Genomic DNA, 22315 nt, shown 5'->3' with positions numbered 1-22315 from the left:
CACTTGACATCCCTGTCAAGAACATGCATGAGGCTGGAGTGACAGTGTAGCAAGAAGGGCATTTGCCTTGCACGTGGCTGTCCCGGGTTCGATCCCCGGCATCCTATATGGACCCCTGTGCAATGCCAGGAGTAATTCCTGAGTGCAGAGTCAGGAGAAACCCTGAGTACCACCAGGTGTGACCAAAAAGCCAAAAAGAAAAAAAGAATATGGGTCAATCTTTTCTTGTCTCTTCTGAATTTGGAGGAAAGAGGATTACTGACTGAACAGAAAAACAAATCATATAGGAAAGTCTATGACTTTGTAGATGGTGTGCAAAAGTGCAGAAAATGATTCCTCATGAGTTGCGATTTTGCTCGTGTGAGTGGCAAGATCCAAAGACCTCCTTTGTCCAACTTCAAAACTTAGTCTTGAAATGGTAGTAGTTTTACCTTTGGCTGCCTAGTGTTCCCGTACGCAAGTAATGTGGTGAAACAGACATCCCTAAATAAAAGGACTGTGGCCATTTGAGACACAAGCCTATGATATAATGTTTGAGGTTTCATTCATTTCCTAATAATAGGTCACTCTTTCACCCCAGTACTTGGGGTGAAAGAGTGACCTATTTTTGTGCCCTCTTGGAAAACACGGGGAGTTTCCACATGCGTGTAAATGGTCATGGAACAAGGCAACTGAGAACAGAGACAATGAAAACTCCACATGTCCCACCCCATTCCACAGCTTCGATTCACCCAGCACTGTGGCCCGGATTTGGGAAATCTTCTGCTCACTCCCCAAGCCCCCTCTACTCTCCTGCTACCTCCTGCTCTGTTCAGAGCCAACAAGGCTGGGGCTGAGTCCAGGGTTACAGGAGGTTACAGGCAGCTCGAAGCAAGCAAAGCTGCTTGGGCTTCTGGGGAACTCAATCCAGGTTCTCTGCATCCCAAAGGCGTGAGTCTCAAATCACAAAGCTGTGCCTCGATCTTTGTGGTATTAGGGTAATACTTCCGCTGGAGTTCGTGAATGTGGAGAAGCAGCCAGGCTGGCTTACAGCTCACAGCTGGTGTCTAAATGCAGCAGCGTTGACTGAAAACAGCTCTGAGGAGCTGTCAGCGCTGCTCTCAGACTAAAAGGTGTAACATGGAAGGAAGCTGCTGCCAGAATGAGGCAGAGAGGTACGTGGGTCTAAAGCGGACTTTATACCTGGGTTTCTGGGCCCCAAGCTACATACAACTGTCTTTTTCTCAAGTCTGAGATACACATATGCCCGGAAATCAGAATGTGCCAACAGATGGAACTATGGCACTGCCACCAACCTAGACTGAATGGGGTTCTTTGAGGGGGGTGCAGGGGTGCTTTCTCCAATGGCCCCCATGAAATACTGTCCAGAGAACACCGAACATTCAATTCTCAGCTGGAGGTTTCTTTGGACCCTGTTGGAGCAAGAACTCAGACTACAGTCTTTCTGTATGAAAGAGCAACTTTCATTCCTCTCGGCACCAATGCCAGCATTGAGGGTCACAGGGTTTACCTCTGATTTACTTCAGCATTGGTGGCACAAGGGCTTCTATAGGAGTCTTCAGACTCACTCCTCATCTTGGATATTTTTTCTTTCAAACACAAATTGAATAATGATGATTGACATATACGTCAGTGGGATTTGATGAATGTATCGAACTCCATAATTCGGCCAAATTGATATTTCAATCAAATTGAGTGTATCAAACATATATTAAATTGTATATGGAAGGGTGTAAATTCTATATAGTGGGGTATAAACAAATTATACTGATCATAATTCAATCAAATTTGATACAGACATCAATGGAATTTCTTAGCCATTGACATCAGAGAAGAGATTTTGTGAAATCCAAGTGTTAATGAGTGAGCGGCTAAGCAGATCACTTGGACTGTCTCAGAACACCAGTTTCTTCTCCCCACATCTTAGTAAAGAGGGCAACATGGCACCAAAGTGCTCAGATCTCCATGACAGAATCCTATCAGCTCTGACATGACCTTTGAAAGGGTGTGCATTATGGTACCCGAGCTGGAACAAGCTTCAGTTCATCTAGGGAACTCTGCAGTCAACTGTCTACACCCCAACTTAGTCTTTCTTGGATATCAGTGTGCAAGTAAGCCCTCTACCCTGTGTTCACACCACCACTGCCATCCACTGGCTGGGTAACGCTGAAGATGTCTCTGTACCCACCTTCCAAACCTCAAAATCTCACCCACTTTGCATGACCAATGCCAAGATCAAAGAAAATGGGGACTAGGAAGACAGTACAGTGGTAGGGTGCTTGCCTTTTAGATGTGGCCCACAAAAAAAGAAAAGAAAAGCACCTTGCACACTACTTCACAGACTAGACCCTTAGAAAATACATGATTATTTACTTTTTCAATCATTTACTTTTCAATAGAACATTCCCAACAGGCTTTGAAGCCTTTTGCAGTCAAAGACATGAGAAAATCTATCCATTGCATCTCGTTGCCTGTAGATACCAGAGGAGCTTGGGGTCACGTCCTGATTTGGAAAAACAGATGAACCAGCTCAGGACTCCAACGGACAGGTCCCATTGCAGCATCACAACCCAAGGTGTTCGGCACCTCAACTGACCATGAGCAACAGACGCTTCACCCCTCTCTGGGTAAAGGCACTTTAACCTATATGCACACGTGCTCCCTAAAATGACTCATCTGGCAGGATGCCTGGAAAGCCCAAGCAGAGGCTGAGCAACAGAGCTGTCAATAATGGTTAGCTAAATGCTCCAAATTAAAGCTAATTAGCCTGCTGGATTACACAAGGAAAGCCTCCTATTTGTCTTCTTGGGAGGATGCATGCGGCATGGATGTGTTTAGTGGGGCCTCTTTCAAACAGGTCAGGGTGGAAAAGAGGTACACAGTGTGCATTTGTCACAGGGGATTTCCGGCAGCCAAGGATGGGCAGTGCCACTGCTCTGAGGAGGTTTGGATGGGCAGCATCTGTCCCCCTGAATCTTCTTTCTTCCTTCTCTTGGTTTAAGAACTCCAAATGCTAAGAGTGGGTAAAGGGATATTCTTGATAACCTTTCAGTATCAATATTGCAAACCACAATGCCCAAAAGGAGAGAGACAGACAGACCAACAGACAGAGACTGAGAGAAAAAAAAGTGCCCATCATAGAGGCAGGCAGGGGTTGGGGGTTGACAGGAGGGAGCCTGGGGACACTGATGCTGGAATTTGAAATGAACACTGGTGTAGGGGTGGGTGTTGGAATACTGTATGACTGAAATCTATTCCTGAAAGGCTTTGTAAGGGTCTATCTCACAGTAATTCAATAAACAAGTTTTTTTATTTTTTTTCTTTTTGGGTCACACCCAGTGATTCTCAGGGGTTACTCCTGGCTCTGCACTCAGGAATCACTCCTGGCAGTGCTCGGGGGACCATATGGGATGATGGGAATCGAACTCAGGTTGGTTGTGTGCAAGGCAAATGCCCTATCGCTGTGCTATTGCTCCAGTCAATAAAAACGATTTTTAAAAAAGGTAAATAATAATTAATAATAATAATAATAATAAAGAACTCCAAATATAAGTTCTCTGGCGAGGCCGTCGGCAGCTTACCCGGTGAGTCCAGCTTGTCCTAGTATTTGGGGGAAGGACTCTGCTAGGGAAGGACAGCACTGTCCCCCTTGCCCCCTGACCGAGGGGTTGCACACACAGTCTGGCAGAGAAAAACCCGGGCAATGTTGGGTTCTAATTCTGGCTCCACCGCAAAATAGCTATGTAACATTAGACTGGTCGCTCGGCTCGCTAAGCCTCCAGTTCATTTATCTTCCCAACTGGGATAATAACAGCATCCCGCTATTGAGAAGAGCAAATGAAAGAGCAAATGGGAATGTGATGCTAAGTGCGGGTGACGAGGTGGGTCAACTGGGTACCCCACCCCCGAAGGAGCCATTCTGGACCCCTAAATGTTATAGCCCAAGTTCCCCATGGGTGTGGCCAGAGAACTGAGCTGGTGAGTGGGTGAGGGTGCGGTGAGGAGGAGGGAAAATGTCCACTGCACACTCTGAGAGTTGGGCAGCCTTTCCAAAAGGGACTCAACATACCGGCATCCATTGGTGCCAGCAGTAGTAGTGAGAAGTGTGCAAAGTTGAGAGAAAACTGGGGTCTGGGGACTGGCTCAGGGTTCTCCAGAAGTGCCGTGACAACTGGGGATAGCACCAGTTCTTGGTGGTTCAAGATCTCTGGAGTGGGCATTCTGGCATCAAAACCTCTACTGAGTCAGCCTTCAGTTTAGAATTTCCTCTAAAATATTCTCATCAAGAATTTACTTGAAGACTCATGTGTGTTTCGGTCAGAAAATAATTCTATCCCATGTTTACATTTTTCCAAGGTTTCCCCCTTGCCCATGTTTTTCCAATTATGTTTTATATATAAACATACATGTCTACATTCATAAAAATGGTTTCTATCGAAAACCAATCGCATCTGTCACTTTTGCTGAACATCCATAGACTTTAGAATCTTGGAGACCTCCTTCCTCTGAGCCTACCTGAAGCCTGAGAGGTAGCATGAAGTCATTTGCCATGGTACCATTCCCAAGGCAGGGTATCCCCCTACGTTCTGCACTTTCAGGCCAAGAAATAAGAGACACCAAATCTGCAGGTCCTAAGATCACAATGGCCGTCTAGGAGATTTTTTTTCTATTTGGGAAAGGTCAAAGTTAATCAATTCCTTCGGGTCAGTAAGAAAAAGTGTCATTCACATTTCCATGAGAAAACAGTAGCTTAAGAGATCAATAGTACCCCACTGGGCATGGGCTTTTGAATATTTTATTTAAAAGATCCCTTGTTCCAAGTGCTGCCAAAATACTGGAAAGGTGCTGTATGAATGATAGCATGAAATGTCATTTTGGCTTCAAGAAGTTCTTGAAGCCTTTACCATCCTGGGATGAGTTGAAAACTTTGGAGTTTCTACAGACTCCCAAGATAGAAGGTGATCTCTAGTCACTGAAAGACTGTCACATTCCATAAGTCACAGTCTTGTGACTTGACTAAAGAAAAGGAAATAGCTACTTATTTCTCAGTTAAATGCAAGTCACACTATAACCTAGGGAAAAAGTTCATTCCTAACACAGCAAGTCTTTTTTTTTTTCTTTTTGGTTTTTTGGCTTTTGGGGTCATACCCAGCGAGGCACGGGGGTTACTCCTGGCTTTGCACTCAGGAATTACTCCTGTCAGTGCTCAGGGGACCATAGGAGATGCTGGAAATTGAGCCCTGGTTCGCCCCGCATGCCGTACCCACTGTGCAATATCGTTCCAGCCCCACAGCAAGTCTTTTCATAAATCTCGTGACTCTCCCTGGCTCTCCCTTCCCGTAAGTGGAATTCATGTGGTTGGTCGCGCATGGTTCCTTACGCTGTTGTGGGTCTTGGCAGAGATGGTTTTAACGCTGTCAGGGTCCCAGATGACCAGGTCAGCATCAGATCCCACAGCAATGCGTCCCTTCCTGGGGTAAAGGTTGAAGACTTTGGCTGCGTTGGTACTAGTCACAGCCACAAACTGGTTCTCATCCATCTTCCCAGTGACCTGAAGAATAAGACACACACCAAAAGTGGGTTAAAAGATGAAAAGTGGAGGGGCTATAGTGATAGTGCAATGGGTAGAGCACTAGCCTTGCACATGACTGACCGGGTTAGATCCACAGTACCCCATACGGTCCCCTGAACCCTTTCAGGAGTGATCCTGAGTACAGAGCCAGGTTTCAGCTCTGAGCACCACTGGGTATGGCCCAAACTGCCCTCCCTACAAAAAAAAAAAATAGTTGAAAAGTGAAATAAAAAGCAAGAGACTTTTGAAGTATATAACTTAGATGGATGCTAAAAGCACAGTGCTAAACACAAAAGAATACTCTCAGGAGGCCCCAAAGTGTGCATTCACTCACAATCCAAAAATAAGTTACAGAAATGGAAAGCAGACAAAGGAAGATTCGGAGATTCCTCCAGAGGTTAAGAGAGGGCACGGCCTTACAGGGACATCAGAAGGGAGTCTTGGCAGTGATAAATCTGTGTCTTGATTGCGAAGGTGGATACATGAATCTCTTTGAGAAAAATAACATGAAACCACACACATTACACATTGCACTGTCATTCTTCTGCTAGTTTTGCTCTGTGTCCTATAATCACCAGACAATGCAGCCATTGGTGAAACTGGGCAAAGGTATAAAGGATCATTGTGCCTCTCTTTGTAACATCTTTGGAATCTATAATTATTTCAAAATGAAAGCTGAATGTTGAAGAAGAGAGTGTGATGTCTCTTCAGGAAAGAGCATTTGGCTTCCCAGGACATTCTTTTAAACAAAGGCCACAGATTTGGGCTTCTAGTTGAGAGAACATGGACGTCTTAGCCTCACATGTGGCTTTACACAGTATATCCAAGTGCCAATCACACTTCCTCATATTCTATTTCCTGTTTCTCTTCTCCCCTCCTACTACCCCACTTCCGTATAAATGCAGGATTTGAGAAAATGAATATATCTCTGAGTTGGGAAATCTGCTCAAGACCATCAGAAAACAAGTCAAAGAAATAAAAAGGTTATTGGGGCCAAAGATAGTACAGCGGGTAAGGCACTTGCCTTGTACCCCATCTGGACCCCGAAGCCCTCCAGGAGTGAGTCCTGAATGCAGAGCGAGAAGTAAGCCCTGAGCATCACTGGGCGTGACCAGCCCTTCCCCTCACTTAAAAATTCAAAACCAAATATGAGCTGGTATTGTGGTTAGAGAGACAGTATAGGGGTCACAGTGCACACCCTGCATGAGACCCACCTTGGTTCAAGCCCGGCACCACCTGGTCCTCCAAGCATTGCCAGGTGTAATCCCAGATGCTCACAAGCATTGCCAAGGTGACCTGGGTACTCCCTTGCCCTCCAGAGTCCTTGCAACTGAACTGCAGGCCAACTTGGCCAGGGGGCCTTATGAGCAGCACTTGGGAGGGCTGCCCTGCCCCCAAACTAAAATATATCAAATTAACTTTTTAAAAATAAAATGAGCAGCTAGTAAAAGTAAATGAAAAGAAATGTTAAGAGATATGAAAAACGATCTACTCTAATAGTAACTGAAGAAATTAAGTATAAGTCAATGAGACACAAATTCACCAAATCAGCAAGACTTGTTCTTGGCGATGACCATATACCAATCTGGGCCTAATGAAACACAGACAGTCCTACACTGCTGCTGGCCTGTAAGGTGGTGCAATCTTCCTGGAAATAACTTTGACTATACATCAGGAGTCTTAAATACCCTTGGATCAAGTCATATAACATCTAGAAAATTTTTCTACAGGCATAATATGTCCCAAGATGTGCCTATAAGGACATTGGTTCAACAGAAAAGTCAAAAATAGCATAAATGTTTACTGATGAGAAATGAGTAGTTTTTCAGCATTAAGACATATAAGTTTCTCAAATATATTTAAATATGGGGAATTTTTATAGGCAGGAGGGAACAGCTAGATCCTAGGAATTGCTCCTCGTGGTACTTGGTAGACCATAAAGTGCCAAAGATCGAATCCCTAGCATCCAGCATGGAAAGCATGTGCTCCAGCCTGCTGAGCTATCTTCCAGCCCCAGTCATGATATATTATTTTTAGAAAACACATGAACAAAAATTTATGCATGATTTGTATGCACATATATGTATGTGTATTTCTGCATAGGCAAAAACTGAAAGGCATTTAAGCCAAAAGCTCATTCTGTGCTTGAAATATGGTATTATGAGCAATTTATTTCCTACCTAACTCTTTTTGGAATAATACTTACATCATAAATATTGAGAATTACATATATAATTCTATTTTCTACATATATATGTGTGTGGAGATATAGTACATATAGTGAAAAGAATTCAGTAGGAAACAGAACACCTCTTCTGTTATTATGTTTTAAAACATTAAAAAAAATTAACGTACTTACTCAGTTTATGTCCAAAGCAGGCCTACTGAAGCCTGAAGTAAACTGAAATGCTAATCCCTGAAGATCAATATTAAGGAACTAAGTTCATATCCAAGAGTAAAACTGAAAAAATTACCATGTTGCTGAGAAAAATTCACTAGACTGGCCCCAAATGACAGATCCGAAAGAATCTTGTTCTATTGTTTTTCTAATGGTCAGAAACATGTATGTAGAAACATGTATGTAGAAGCAAATGACCAGGAAGCAGTGGTTTGGGTTTCAAAACATAAGGAGTACTATCACCCAAGTATCAGCTTCTAGAATTCTCCTGATTGCCGGTTCAAGGCCATCAAAGGCCTAGGACCTCAGAGGAAGGGACAAAGGAAAGCAGAGATCAAAGGAAGAACACGGCTTCTCACCACAGCCTTATCCCAGATGACGGACATCCGTTCCTCAGTGCCATTGGTGCCTTCAGGAATGAGGGTGAAGTTGTCCTTCCCTACAGCCTTCTGGGCAGTATTGAAAGTACAATGGGCACTTCCAGTGACCTGGAGATCTCCACTAGACAGAAAACATAAAACTGGATGTTAACTCATCATCTATGACTTCAAATTGTCCTTCAACCTAGTCTTTTAATGAGCCAGGCCACAGAAAGCTTTTGAATCTTTCCCTCAGGAGACAGATAATTCCGGGAGATTATTACATGATCCAGAGGCACAACTACACAACTGTGCTCTGAATCAACTTGATGAGGTATCAGGTGTGACCAGACACCACAGTGGAATGTTTCTGATACTTTAACGATCTCCTTTGGTTGACTTTCATTCATTTTGACTTTGATCCATATTTTCTACCCCCACAACAGTGCTGGAGGGGTAATTCCATATTCCCTTTAGCAATCCGAGTTGGAAGAACAAGATTGTCGGGTCACAGGCCAGCTTCCAGTCACCCCATATTGTCTCCTGTCAGGGCACCTTGGTCTCAGCAAAGAGCAAAGAGCAAGGACAGAGCATGAGAGTCTTTGGGACTCACCAGGACAGCAAGGAATTCAGAAAGTCCGGAGTGGTCGGGTCAGGGCTGAGGGGCGGAGAGGTGACAAACGCTGCTGCCTTCGCCCAGTTCTTGCTCCAGTAGTGGGACCCATCAGTCCCCAAGCTGGCAGTGATCGGCTCGCCATACACCACAGTCCCTGCCAATCGGAACAACAAGGATGGTACAAATGAGGAAAGAAACCACTGTATTGGGAGTCACTGGCTGTCCCAGGGCATGCCAAGGACCCTCCCTGCCATTCCCTTACGACAAGGTCAGGCTCAGCCTACAGCGAAGGAACTCACACTTAAAGGAGGCCAATATGCTAGAGTGATAGCACAGTGGGTAGGGCATTTGCCTTGCATGTGGCTTACCCAGGTTTGATTCCCAGCATCCCATATGGCCCCCCACGAACTGCCAGGAGTAATTTCTGAGTGCAGAGCCAGGAGTAATCCCTGTGCATTGCTGGGTGTGACCCAAAAAGAAAAAAAAAAGACAAAAAAGGAGGCCAAATACCTGTTCCAACATGGGCTCTGCACCCTAAAGATGCTGCCTCTGACCTGCCTTGATAACTTAGCATTATCCTGAGCTGATGCTGAACAGCCTCAAGGTTTCTGCCTGCTAACCTGTTACTCTCAGCTGTCATGGGTACCTATGATTGCTCCTCAGTTCACATCCCAACAAGTCCCAGTGACACGGAGACTCTTACGTTAGGGTAGTCCTGGGTACCTCAAACTTCCCCCACACTGCTCACCAAACACTCCTTTACTCCCCATGTTCTCCAGCCTCTCTCTCTCTCAGTGTCTGAGAATTGAACAGAGAGAGGAAATTATACATGGCCGTGGTGGTTTGCAGCACTTGGCAGCAAGGACACAGTCATCTAGAGCTGTCCGATCTGGGCAACCCAATCCCTGAGTCAGCAACTGAAGGGTGTTAAGCTCACAAGCCACCAAAAGCCAACTTGGCCAGTGTGAGAAAGATGAGGCTCTAACGAGTTACGCCTCTCAGATTTCGGAGTTTCCGGAAGTCTCCTCTAAATTAATTCACCCTCCAAGAATGCCAGTTCACACATGCTCAACGCCTGTCTTCTGCTCTAGCCATTCAGGTGCAAACCCAAAACACTGAGAATCATGTGTGCGTTGAATGTCAATCCCATAGTGCCTTACATCAGAACTCTACCCTTCCCCCACCAATACCTTCAGCTCATTCCAATAGTCTCCCAACTAGTGTTTGGATTGATTATTGCTCCCTCACCTTTCTTCCCAACTTTCCATTCATCCTCCATGAGTGATCTTCCCAAAACCATGCCATCCCTTGGGGCTGCAGTGATAGCACAGCAGGTAGGGCATTTGCCTTGCACGCGGCCGACCCAGGTTCAATTCCCAGCATCCCATATGGTCCCCCAAGCACCACCAGGTGTGACCCCCCCAAAAAAGTCCCATCCCATTCCCTTGCCTTAAACTCTAAGTAGACCCCCCTCTCCCCAAGGACAGAAACAAACTCCTCAATTATCTAATGCCTCGTCTCAGAGCTGCTCAGCTCTTCCAAATCCATCCAAACTCAACCCCCAAAATGGAGCCGTTCCTTGACCTGAGAACCCCACACTCTAACAGGCACCAGTTTTGACCCCTGGGTTCTCTGCTAGATGCAGACACGCCGCCTGCACATAATCATAAGCCTCGATGCATGTTCAAGTGACTGAAAGCTCGAGTATGTTATTAATTATAGGCCTCAGAGCTGGAATTTGATCTCAGGCCAGTCTTACCACCACTAGGAATTCACTTCGCCTCACCCTCCCCAGGGCTGACCCGCCCCACAGTCCTTGGGCCAAGAGGTCAGTCCCTTTTCTCCAACACAGTGAGCTCAAGGCCAAACACTACCCAGTCAGGAATGCGGCTCCCTTCCTTTGATGGCCTCTCCCCAGCCTTATCTCTTCTAATACACTGCATCACCCTCTTAGCTGCAAATCGCTACTGGCTCTGAGAAGCTGCCCCCTCCGGCCTCAGGAACTGCACAAAAGAGTTGCTGTTGCTGTTGGGTCAGGGAGGGGGAGAAGCCCTGGGAGGCGGCGGCAGGCGGAGCCTCAGAGGAAATCAGTCCAAATCCCCAAGGGAGAGGAGAGCCCAGAATCCAGGGGCAATTGGGTACAGATGGAAGCTCCCCAAGGAAGAAAGGGGTCAATGTTCCCCAAATCACCTGCAAGGTCCCTAGCGGGAGTCCGCAGAGGGAACTGCACAAACCGCTCCCACACATTCCAAAGTGGAAAAGTACCACAAGGAGGAGGCCTGGGTGCTGCCAAGGACACTGATGAAATGCAAATGCGTATGCTCATCCTTCAAATTGCCGGAGTCCAATCCTCTCATCCCATCAGATCTTGGGGTCCCCCTCGCTGTTATCAAACACAGGGTATGATTTGGGCACAGCAATAGGGAAACTTAAGGACCATTGTTGCCCTGAAAGGATCCCGATGTTGACAACAGTAGAAAGTTGAAGAGAGCAGAACAAACTGGAGGAGATTGGCCTGACCATGCTCAGAAGCCCTTTGACAGAATAATGTGCCCTGACTTTCCAAGCACTTGCTCTCACTCATGTGCTCTGAATTCCGTCCCGCCTGAGGAAAGCTGGGTACAAGGAGGGGCTGCTTCTTGGACCCACCCTGAATCCCATCAGGCCGAAGGCTGCTGGCGGTAGTGAAATAGCCAGGGCTATTTCAGGGAGCGGGAACACGGGGTGGAGGGCCAGTGTCCCTGTACACAGGAACAAATGCCTCACCCAGAGAAAATCAGCTTGGCCCTTTGTCTCTGCAGAACCCAGGGCTGGGCTGGAGCACCCACGGCCGTTGCAGACCAGACAAGCCTTCTTAGATCAAGGCTGAGCCGGATTCTAGGCTGGAGCCAAGCAAGGAGGGCAAGCATCTGATGGAGGAGGAGGGTGTTGGCAGCCGCATTCCTGCGTTGCTGTTTCAATTCCAAAGAGTCAGAGGTCAGCCCCCAGGGGCAGGGTAGGAGTTAGAATAGGAGGCTCCAGCGGAAGTGGAGGTCCACATGCCGGCACTTCCTCCCAACACCAAGGCATGGAGGCTCCCCGGGATGCTGCTCCCCACTTTACAGAAAGCCCACATGAGGGAGTAGAGGAGGAACTGCACTCTGGGGCTGAGTCAGTCCCGGACACCATTGAACTGCATGCCAGGAATGATTACCACTAATAATAATAAACCACGAAGCAGGCTTAATTGGCCTTTCTACACTTTTCTAAACACACTGCTGACGCTTTCTTGGCACCGAAATGACCTTCATGATTTTCTTCTCTGGGGAAAGTCTGAGCTAGAGGATGTGACCCTTAGCAGCCTTTGGCAGGCTTGCTGTGGAGGCTGGGAGCTGAAGGGGCCTCGGGGAGGTGTCTGTTCACAACAGGCCGGGGGACCCAAGTGCATTCAGGAGAAATGAAGGAAAAGCTGGAGTTTCGAAAGGTTTGACAGCTCCCCAACTCTGACTGCTAGTCGTTTCCCATTAATGAGAGGCAGGACGACAAATCCAGAGTAGACATTGCAGAAAATCATGTCCGTGCATTTTAAAAACAGTCATAAGGACATAGCGGCATAGTACAAACACCAACTGCCTGCCTGCCTCTCTCTCTCTCTCTTTCACTCTCTCTGCCTCTCTCCCCCTTCTCTCTCTCTCTCTCTCTCTCTCTCTCTCTCTCTCTCACACACACACACACACAGAGTCACTCACACTTTCAAAACTTTCTTCTGCTCTCAGAAAGCCCATTCCAAAAATCAATATTCTGAGCCTCTCCACAGAGAACCTGTTACTAGATTTTGGTGCCAACGGTGCCAAGTAACAGAACCTTAATAGGTTCCTGAAAAAGTTCTTCAACCTGACTTCATTTAAAAGCAGAGAGCAAACTGTCCATGGCAATAGAGATAAACAAAGGACACCACTGGATTCCACCAAATAGTTACCAAATTCCGTGGGCCCGTGTATTGGATTTGATACCGGAAGCAGTTTTATGAAACTAAGTATAAGGGAATTGGCTGTTCCTAATTAGGCTGGACCAAGTAGGGGAAGAAAAGGATCATTTCAGGGATTCAAATTCTCAATTCAAGGAACTCTGTAATTTTTATATCTGCCCTAAAAATAAAACCCTTGTCCCCAGGAACCTCAGAGTGGCTACTTTACAACATCAATTGAATTCTCAGCCTCTAAGAGTATCTGCCATTATTTGGGGGCACTGGCCGGAAAGGAATTCAGCCTCCAGCCCGCCTTCCAATTTGAGCTATAACAGCAACTCTTCCCCGCGCCTCCAGTCGGCCTGCATAGACTCCAGAACTGCCCGTGCCCACAATGGCATGAGCCAGTCCCCAAAGACAGCTCAGCCCTCGCTCCCTCCCACCAATATATGTGTGTGTGGATTTCAGTATTTCTCTGGCAAGCCCTGACGATCCTAGCTCTGGGTGAGGTTTTATGGCACTCCGAAGGCAGCCCATACTCCTGATTCTGCATGCAAGATTTTAAGTGAATAAAATTAGCATGATACTAGGGCTCTGCCCCCAAGCTGGGGTGGTTCTGGGGGGCTCCTGAACATATGTTTCTCATTACGCCCAAGCCACTTCTATTGACCTGTAGGGCACAGGAAGTCTTGTCTCAAATTTGAGTTCCCAGAGTTTAATGTAACCTCAGTAGCCACAACTGTCCTGTTTCTGCATCTGGGTTCTGGTGTGGGGTGGGGAGGATCTGGAAGTGGGGTAAGGACAGTGGCTCCCAAATGAAGTCATCAGTACGGCCCACACGCTACCGCTCTCATATGGAAGGCCTCAGCAGTCAGGCAAGACTTCAGAGAGAGGTCTACCAGTGGGGGTTTGAAGGAGCACGTTCTAGAAAAAGCCCAGTGCTGTAACCCAGGCAGAGAGCGAGAGAGCCAGGAGTCTGGAACCCCGGGCTCCCAGAGGCTGGATGATCTGGAACAAAATATCCCACTGACACATTTCAATTTCTCCAAGATCTGAATTTATATTATATTATTCACATTCCTTCCAGTTATTCACATTTCTTCTAGAGAGTGAAAGTGACGCCATCAGCCCCAGGTATTCTGATCCTGCTGTATCTTCCTCTATTTTCCTGTAGGAGACCGGTGATCCCCCCATCCTGGTAAAAACCAACAACACAGGAAGCAACACATGCCTCTCGGGGATGAGGGTCAGCTGTCACACGAGGAAAGCAGGCACGTGAAAAGAGTTCCCACTCCATGAGATCAACATCATCGCCCCACATCTTCAGGGACGTCAGCACCCCATCCAAGGTTTGTGATCAGGAGGTCACTGGGTACAAAGGCACCCGGGAGTCAGTGAGAGAGGGGAGAGAGGGTCATGATTTTTTAGCAGCTGCCTTTGGTAGAGAAATACTGACTGACACTGAGTCCTCGTGTCAGCTGGTGCGTGTGGCTCCTTCTCCTGTGCTCAACCCGACCTGGCTTGCACTGTGTGTTTACAACTCTGACCATTTCCCATGTGACTTTCCCTCCTTTGGAAGGAGCTGACTGAGACTGGGACCATTCCTCTTCTCCAAAAGAAAGGCCCGCAGTATCACATGGTCAAAAGTCACTGAAGGTTGCAGCCGGCGCAATAGTCCAGTGGGAAGAGCACTCTCCCGGCACATGGCTGACCCAGGTTTGATCCCCAACATCCTAGCTGGTCTTCCGAACACCAACAGGAATAATGCCTGAGCACAGAGTCAGGAGTAACCCCTGGGCATCACCTGGTGTAGCCCCCAAACAAAGAAAAGTTTCACAGAAGAGTAAAGAATCCCCCCATTATGCAGATGAACAAACACGCAGCACAAAGTTGGCAGTGCCTTACACCTGTGTCTAGAGAACAGAAGAATGCATGGGAAGTAGAAAGCAATCTTCAGCAGAAAGAAAACCCTTGATTTGGGTGAGCACACACTTCTTTTTTTTTTAACTGAATCACCATGAATTGCAGAGTTACAACATTATTCATGATTGTTTCAGGTGGGCAACATTCCAACACCATTCCCTTCACTCGTACCCACTTCTCTCCACCCATGTCCACAGTTTCCATCCTGCCATCCAGCCTGCTTCTATGGCAATCACTTTCCACCTCCCCCATTGTCCTAGGGCTCCCTTCCTTGATATATTCCCCTCTACCCCAGAGGCAAGCTTTCTAATGAACACCAGTTCTCCTGCTCTTCCTTTCTATTGCCTTTGAACATTTGTTATTCTCCTATTATGTTTCTTTACATCCTACATATCGAATATGTCACGGGTAGCTTGCCAGGCTCTGCCATGCAGGCGAGATACTCTTGGTAGCTTGCCGGGCTCTCCGAGAGGGGCGGAGGAATCGAACTCGGGTCGATCATGTTGGCCGCTTGTAAGGCAAATGCCCTACTGCTGTGCTATCGCTCCAGCGCATTCGATATGCCAAACACAGTAACAACAAGTCTCATGATGGAGACGTTACTGGGCCCGCTCGAGCAAATCGATGAACAACGGGAGGACCGTGACCGTGACATCCTACATATGAGAAAAGTCATTCACTGTCTTTTCCACTACCTCTGACTAACTTCACTCAGCATGATACTCTCCAGATCCATCTACATAGTAGCAAACTGCATGACTGCATCTTTGCTTACAAGGGTCCTTTTCCCTTGTGTTTATGTATCATAGCTTCAGTATCCAGTCCTCTGTTCTTGGGCACTTGAGATGTTTCCAGAGTTTAGCTAGTGTGAGTAGTGCGAGCATTCATGCAAGCATTCTCCCATCCCAATGTGTGCAAGGTGCTATCTACATCTTTGCATGCATTGTCTCACTCCAACATGCCCATCACTGCTTGACAGGATGAGTCACTATTACTATCCTCCCTTTAGATGGAAAATGAGACCTAGAGATGACAGGTAACCTACTGCCGGAGCTAGTATATTTTCAGTGAGAGGATACTGACCTACTGACCTCAGAGTGCCAGCCCTTAAGATAACCCAACACTATTTTCCCACCAGGTCGCTGGGCAGTCTTTTGCTTCCATTTGTCCATGGCTCTGCTAGGGTCAGTCTGTCTCTAGTGTCATCAAGTTGGTTGAGGAACTAAACCCCAACAGGTACCAAAATGGCAACCACCGCATTTCTCATATTCAAATAATCTCACAGTATGAAGGGAAGTCAGATACTAATGTGAATATCCATGGCTGGAATATTTGCGGGGGGGTTGATTTGGGGTTTTTCTGTTTGGGTTTTGGGTTTTGGGGCCACACATGGTGATATTCAGAGATTACTGGCTCTGGACTCAGAAATTGTTCTTGGTGGTGCTTGAGGGACCATATGGAATGCCGGGGATTGAACCCGAGTCAGTTGCATGCCAGGCAAGTGTTCTACCCACTGTACTATTTATCGCTCCAGTTCCTGAATATTTTAATCCCCATAACCCCCATACCATCATTCACTAGCTCAGAGTTTGAATGTGCTCCATTGTAAAGTAAAGCAAGGGATAAAGTTCCTGCCTGCCCCATCTCCATGTGTGGTTACAAAATTCCAATAGGATGGAATGAGAGGAAGATCCTAAGAGCAAGTTAAACCTTCTGTGCTTGTTCACTGGCGCCTTTCCGGTAGCTCTGGTTCTTCTAGAGCAGAGGGTTTCGGGGACTACAGAATGGGATGCAGTTTGAATGAAAGTGCCATCCCAAGAACCACCATGGAGACAAAAGTGAACTTAGAGGCTGAAGTTCAAGAAAGATAAGAGTGAAGTAGTTTCTCCTCAGTGCTCAGTTTCCACACACATATTAGGTTAAACTTATGAGGACACAGAGGGACACAGGCACCAAATTACAGAACAAGAGTGGAACTGGGTAGTCAAATAACATCTGTCTCTTCAAACAAGAAAACTGAGGCACAGAAAGTAGTTAGAACATGTGGCAGGGTTAGCCCTCTGTATCCACAGAGCTGTCATTGCTCGAGCGGGCCTAGTAACATCTCCATTGTGACACTTGTTACTGTGTTTGGCATATCGAATACGTCACGGGTAGCTTGCCAGGCTTTGCCGTGTGGGCGAGATACTCTCGATAGCTTGCCGGGCTCTTCAAGAGGGGCAGAGGAATCGAACTCAGGTTGGCCATATCGGCTGCGTGCAAGGCAAACGCCCTACCCGCTGTACTATCACTCCAGCCCCATCCACAGAGCAGTAATTGCTAAAACACCATCTCTGCTGGACCCAGGTCTGGCAACAGCTGCCCTCTCTTTCGATTTGAACAGAAAAAGAGTTTGAATTTGGAGCTGGAGAGACAGTACAGTGGTTAACACACTGGCTTTGCCTTTGATCAATCTGGATTCAATCCCCAGCATCACATACGCTGAGTACCCCCCAAGTACCACCGGGAGTGATCCCTAAACACAGATGCAGAAGTCAGCCCTGCATAGAACCAGACGTGTCTCAAATTTTAATTTTTTTTTTGATTTTTAAATTTTATTTTGGAAAATAAAACCTGAGCTCTTAAATTAGGTTAAATTGTATTAAAAACTATGTTGATGGGGGGGGTGGCAGGAGGGAAACTGGAGTCACTGGTGGTGGGAAATGGACCCTGGTGGAGGGACGGGTGTTGGATCATTGTATGACTGAAACCGGATCATGAACGGCTTTGTAACTGTATATCTCATGATGACTCAATTAAAAAAATGACAAATAAATAAATAAAAACTATGTTAGAAATGTTGCTTCACTTTCTGCTTATTATCATCTGGGACACTACCGCTGCAAACAATCAGAAAATTCTCCTTTCAGACCCAGTGCCAACTGTCCCCACGCTAGACAGGAGACGCTGCTCTGTGATAAGCCTTGGGTGCAGAAGCAGACTCTCATATCCCAAAATGTGTGTGTGGGTGGCAGAGCACGGAGGACGGTCACCCACAGTCATCTTCCCCAGAACTCGGGATCCTAGCTGACTCCGAGTAGGTGACACATTTTCAGATGATAAGGCAATTCCTCCTAACGGCCAGCAGAGGGAAGGCTTCTGAGAAGAAGGCAACAGAGCAAGAAGTTGATCAAAAATGCTTCAGAACTCAGGCCCCAGGAGAGCTCCAGTTTCCCCAGGGCCAGGAAAGGCTGCGTCTGTCTGCGAGCCATCATCTCTTGGGACACGCTGACTCAGTGGCCACTGGACAATTTGTTCTAGGGCCCATACCAAGTCTCCACCAGTGGAAAATTAAAAAAAAAAAAAAACCTTCCAGCTCTCCTTACTCCTGTGGGTCACGGCTCACAGAGAACTGGACACTTCTCTGCCAAAGTGCAGCCTTCCTGACAGAAAGAAGGACATGAAGATATAAAGGGGGCAGCTTAAGGGAATGAGAGACCAAGAGATGCCTGAGGAGGAGCCAAAGGGAGAGATAAGAGATGAAGAGATAAAAGAGGCTCCAAGGTGCAAGAGCACAAGAGCCAGTGGGAGGGGAGGGGGAGAAGGAGGGTGGGTGCTTTGTGTAACGCTTTCATTCACCTCCACCTCCGCGCTGGCCACATACTCTCATTCTCCTCTCCGTGTGGGGCTCACTACCAAGCACCCAAGACACAGTGTGTAGGGGCTGGAGCGATAGCACAGTGGGTAGGGCGTTTGCCTTGCACGCGGCTGACCCAGGTTCGAGTCTCAGCATCTCAAATGGTCCCCTGAGCACCGCCAGGTGTAATTCCTGAGTGCAAAGCCAGGAGTAACCCCTATGCATCGCCGGATGTGACGCAAAAAAAAAAAAGACTCAACATGATTCTCCCACTCAAGAGTTGACAGCAGGTAAGCACAGGACCCCCTGCATTCATAATACACGAGGCACCCCGGGTTCAGCCTCTGCAAGAAGCACTTAGCAAATTGGCTTCCAAGAACATACTCCTCAGATTCCCTCACAGCACAGAGAGCCAGTCTGGGCCCAGAATCTATCACCATCGCTTATTTACTGTCAGTGACTTGCGCTCTGGGACACTGGGGGGCGGGGGGCGGGGGGGACGTGCAGAGCCCAGCCTCACACCCCACACTCGCACAAGACTCTCCCACTCACCCTGGCAGGCAGAAATCACTCCCAGCCACCAAGGGGAAATGGGTTTTGCAATGTAACATTCCCCCCCGAAGAAGTCTGCGGCAGATGGAAAGTGACATCATCTGTGTGTGTGCCCAGTTTATTTAGGCTGCGCCAAATTAAATCCAAATTTTCTATGGGTGGGAGGGTGGCCATCCGTGACCCCCCACTGCTGCATGCCCTTTAAACAGAGCTGAGCCAGGCTGCCCCGGTGGACCGGAGCAGGGGAAACTGGAGCTCCTTCCCGTGCTCAGCGGTAATTAGGTTAATGCTGGAACATGATGAAAGCCACCACTTGGCACCGAGGTATGGAAAAGGGGCCTCCCTGCTGGCGCATCCTCCAACCTGCCCGCGCATCCTCCAACCTGCCCGCCGTCACAGGCGGCTGCGCTCACCCTTTTTCCGGGCCTGGGCGATGACCTCGGCCGCACTCTTGCTCATCACCCTGGTGACGTACAGGGGGCAGTTGGTCTGGTTGGCGATGGTGATCGAGCGATTCACGGCTTCAGCCTCCACCTACAACAGAGCATCTGAATGTGAGAAATGGGCCCAGCGGACGATGCTCCATCAGACCCCTCCCTCCACCTTGAGGGGAGTGAAGCCATTGCAGCATCCTTAAGACCACATGGGAAGGGGTGTGACTTGCCCAAAGTCACTTAATACCGATTAGCTGTCATGACAGAGCATTCCTCCTGATCCCATGTTCACTGTCTATATAGGGAATAGATCAGTGTGTGTGTGTGTGTGTGTGTGTGTGTGTGTGTGTGTGTGTGTGCAGGAGGAGGAGGAGGTTCACAACACAGTACCAAGGACCTAACTCAGAGCCCTCTCCCATTTGAGCAATCTACCTAGCTCATTATTTGTCACAGGGGAAGTGTAGCGGGGAGGATTTGGGCCACACCTGGCCACACTCAGGAGCTACTTCCTGTCTGTATGTTCAAGGGTCACTCCCGGAAGTGCTCGGGGGACCACATGCATATAAGGACCAGAAGGGCCTTAAACCTAGTAATAGTTCTCCAGGCTCTGGCCCTTCTGCAAATAGGTCAGGATGGGTGATCATCATCAATCTGGAGACCATGAGAAATGCAGGTTCTCAGGCCCAAAGGGCCAGTAACCCTGGGCAGGAGACCCAGATAAGATGGGTAAACACACGCTAGGGAATGTTATCTTGGTAACGGCCGAGACCCACCAGGCACACACACTGCTTGCTTCAGTCTAGTGCACTTGCTCGGCTGGTCCTGGATGCCCATGGTCAGCAACGTGATGTTTTGTGCCACGCTCCTGTCAGATGCCCACCAGGGCTGCCAACATCACCCACGGACAATGGGTCTCACAGGGCACACTGCACATAGCTTCTGTGCATACCAAAGGCCTCTGTCTCTGAAACATGATGTGGCGAGGCCCAGCCTGGTACGGATTGTCCTCTGGCAGGAGCAGGAAGAGCTGATTTCATTAATATCTAATTCTTTCATTCCGGTGATTCGGCCAATGGTATTTCAAAGGCCCTAAGAGATTACTGCTAAGCACCTCCCCGGCTAAGACTTAGCTCCAGTTCTGTCTTTCGGAGGAATTAACCACTGAAGAAGGCGAAGCTGTTGGAACACGGTCGCCCAAGCCCACCTGCTACCTCCCATGTCCTGACAGCTACTGTAGCTTTAACTCTTAAAGAGGCCAGGGGCTGAGTTTAATCAGGGTTCTGGTCCACAGTGCCCCACCCCAAACTGTCCCCACTGCACCAGTGCACCACGGGTGTTCCAAAATGTTTACTGGGGAAAAAAAAAACAACAAAAGAGTTCATTTTAGGGGATTGGTTAAAATTAGACTCTTCCATAAAGAACTGCTATTTTTCACAAGAAATAACTGAGCCCCTGACTGAGTCATCTCGGCCAACCCAGCCCCTGCCAGAGCTTGGCCTAGACCTAAAGTTCTCTAATTGCATTAAGCGCTGATCTAACTTAATAAACCAAGACAGCTTCATTCAGATTGGCCTTTTGGGCATCCACTGTGCAAAGAGAGATGCCTCGAAATCCAGAGGCAAACCAAAAAGAGGCTCTTGAAAAAGCTCATTAAACATTGAAATGTTTTTAATTCCTGGAATAGCTGAGAGGTCAGCCCTGCCTGTCCTTGGCCCAGTTACAATGTCTCTGGCCTGAGCAGCAGAGGAGATGGGGGGGATTAGGGGGGAGCAGGGGGAACGAAATCACCTCAAAATTCTACAGCGTCAAAATACAGAGGATTTTTCCAGAATCCTCAGGACTTCCCAGCAGCGCAGGTAAATTCCCAATCCATCACCTACCCCCACACTGCAGGATCCATTTGTAACTATGGGGAGCTACAAGCCAGAAACAAGCACAGAGCAGGCAGCGTAAACATCCTCACCAGGGAGCAAAAGAAAGGAAGGTGTCAGGTCTACCCAGGCCCACGTAGAAAACCAGGCTTCCACCCTCACTGGGCTAGTTCCGCTCCTCCACTGGAAGGTGAGTCTCACTCCAGCCCTGCCCCACTCCCCCAAAAGGCCTGAGTGAGGGTCACCTAGGTACCAAACTCCAAGGTCACCTCGCGAACAGTGAAGGTGATTTAAATTCCCCCCTCCACAGCTCCCCAGAGCCCAGAGGAAGCTCCACTAGGCTTGTGTGTGTAAATGCGGACACTCACAAGGCAGACAGAAGCTGCCCTTCACTTGTTAGGCTCCGGGCTGAACTGCACTGCTTGAAAACAGTATGAAAATAGTGTCACCGTTTAAAACTATCATTTGCTCGAGACAGAGCTGACAGTGAGATGGGGGTCATTTAGCTCCGCTCTCTGATTTCAAAACCCAGGTCCCTGGGGTCCAGAGAGGGAAACAATCTTTGAAGAGTACACAAAGTGTCATCACACACAATAGTCTCAGGACACACCATGGTATCAGTAAAAAACAGCACACACAGCAATGTCAGGATACACAAGTGTCAGGACACACAACAGTGTCAGGACACATAAGGACCAGTACACACAAGTGTCAGGACACAGAGCTACTAGTATACACAGCAGTGTCAGGCCATAAAACGGTGTCAGTACACACATGCACCAGTATACACAAGTGTCAAGACACACAAATACTAGTACACACAATAGTGTCAGGACACACCATGGTGTCAGTAAACATCAGCACACACAGCAGTGTCCGAATACGCAAGTATCAGAACACACAACAGTGTCAGGACACACAAGTACCAGTACACACAGCAGTGTCAGGACACATAAGTACCAGAACACACAATAGTGCCTGGACACATAAGTACTACTATACATAGCAGTAACAGGACATACAGCAGT

The 22315-nt window shown here is 47.7% G+C and overlaps 1 protein-coding gene across 2 annotated transcripts in view; it reads right to left on the bottom strand.

The window, feature by feature from the left end:
- Nucleotides 1-22315, bottom strand: part of DPYSL2 (dihydropyrimidinase like 2) — a 141713-nt gene that overhangs the window by 5635 nt on the left and 113763 nt on the right. For both annotated transcript variants that reach the window (XM_056119123.1, XM_056119124.1), the window contains exons 8-11: nt 19396-19516; nt 8943-9099; nt 8330-8471; nt 5381-5551 (exon numbers count right to left, since the gene is read on the bottom strand). In XM_056119123.1, coding sequence (XP_055975098.1) covers nt 5381-5551; nt 8330-8471; nt 8943-9099; nt 19396-19516 — 591 coding nt within the window. The remainder of the gene's footprint in view (nt 1-5380; nt 5552-8329; nt 8472-8942; nt 9100-19395; nt 19517-22315) is intronic.

The sequence above is a fragment of the Sorex fumeus genome, unplaced genomic scaffold (genome assembly GCF_029834395.1).
Source record: "Sorex fumeus unplaced genomic scaffold, SorFum_2.1 ptg000039l, whole genome shotgun sequence".
Classification (NCBI taxonomy): Eukaryota; Metazoa; Chordata; class Mammalia; order Eulipotyphla; family Soricidae; genus Sorex; species Sorex fumeus.
This window is presented reverse-complemented; position numbering and strand designations above follow the sequence as displayed.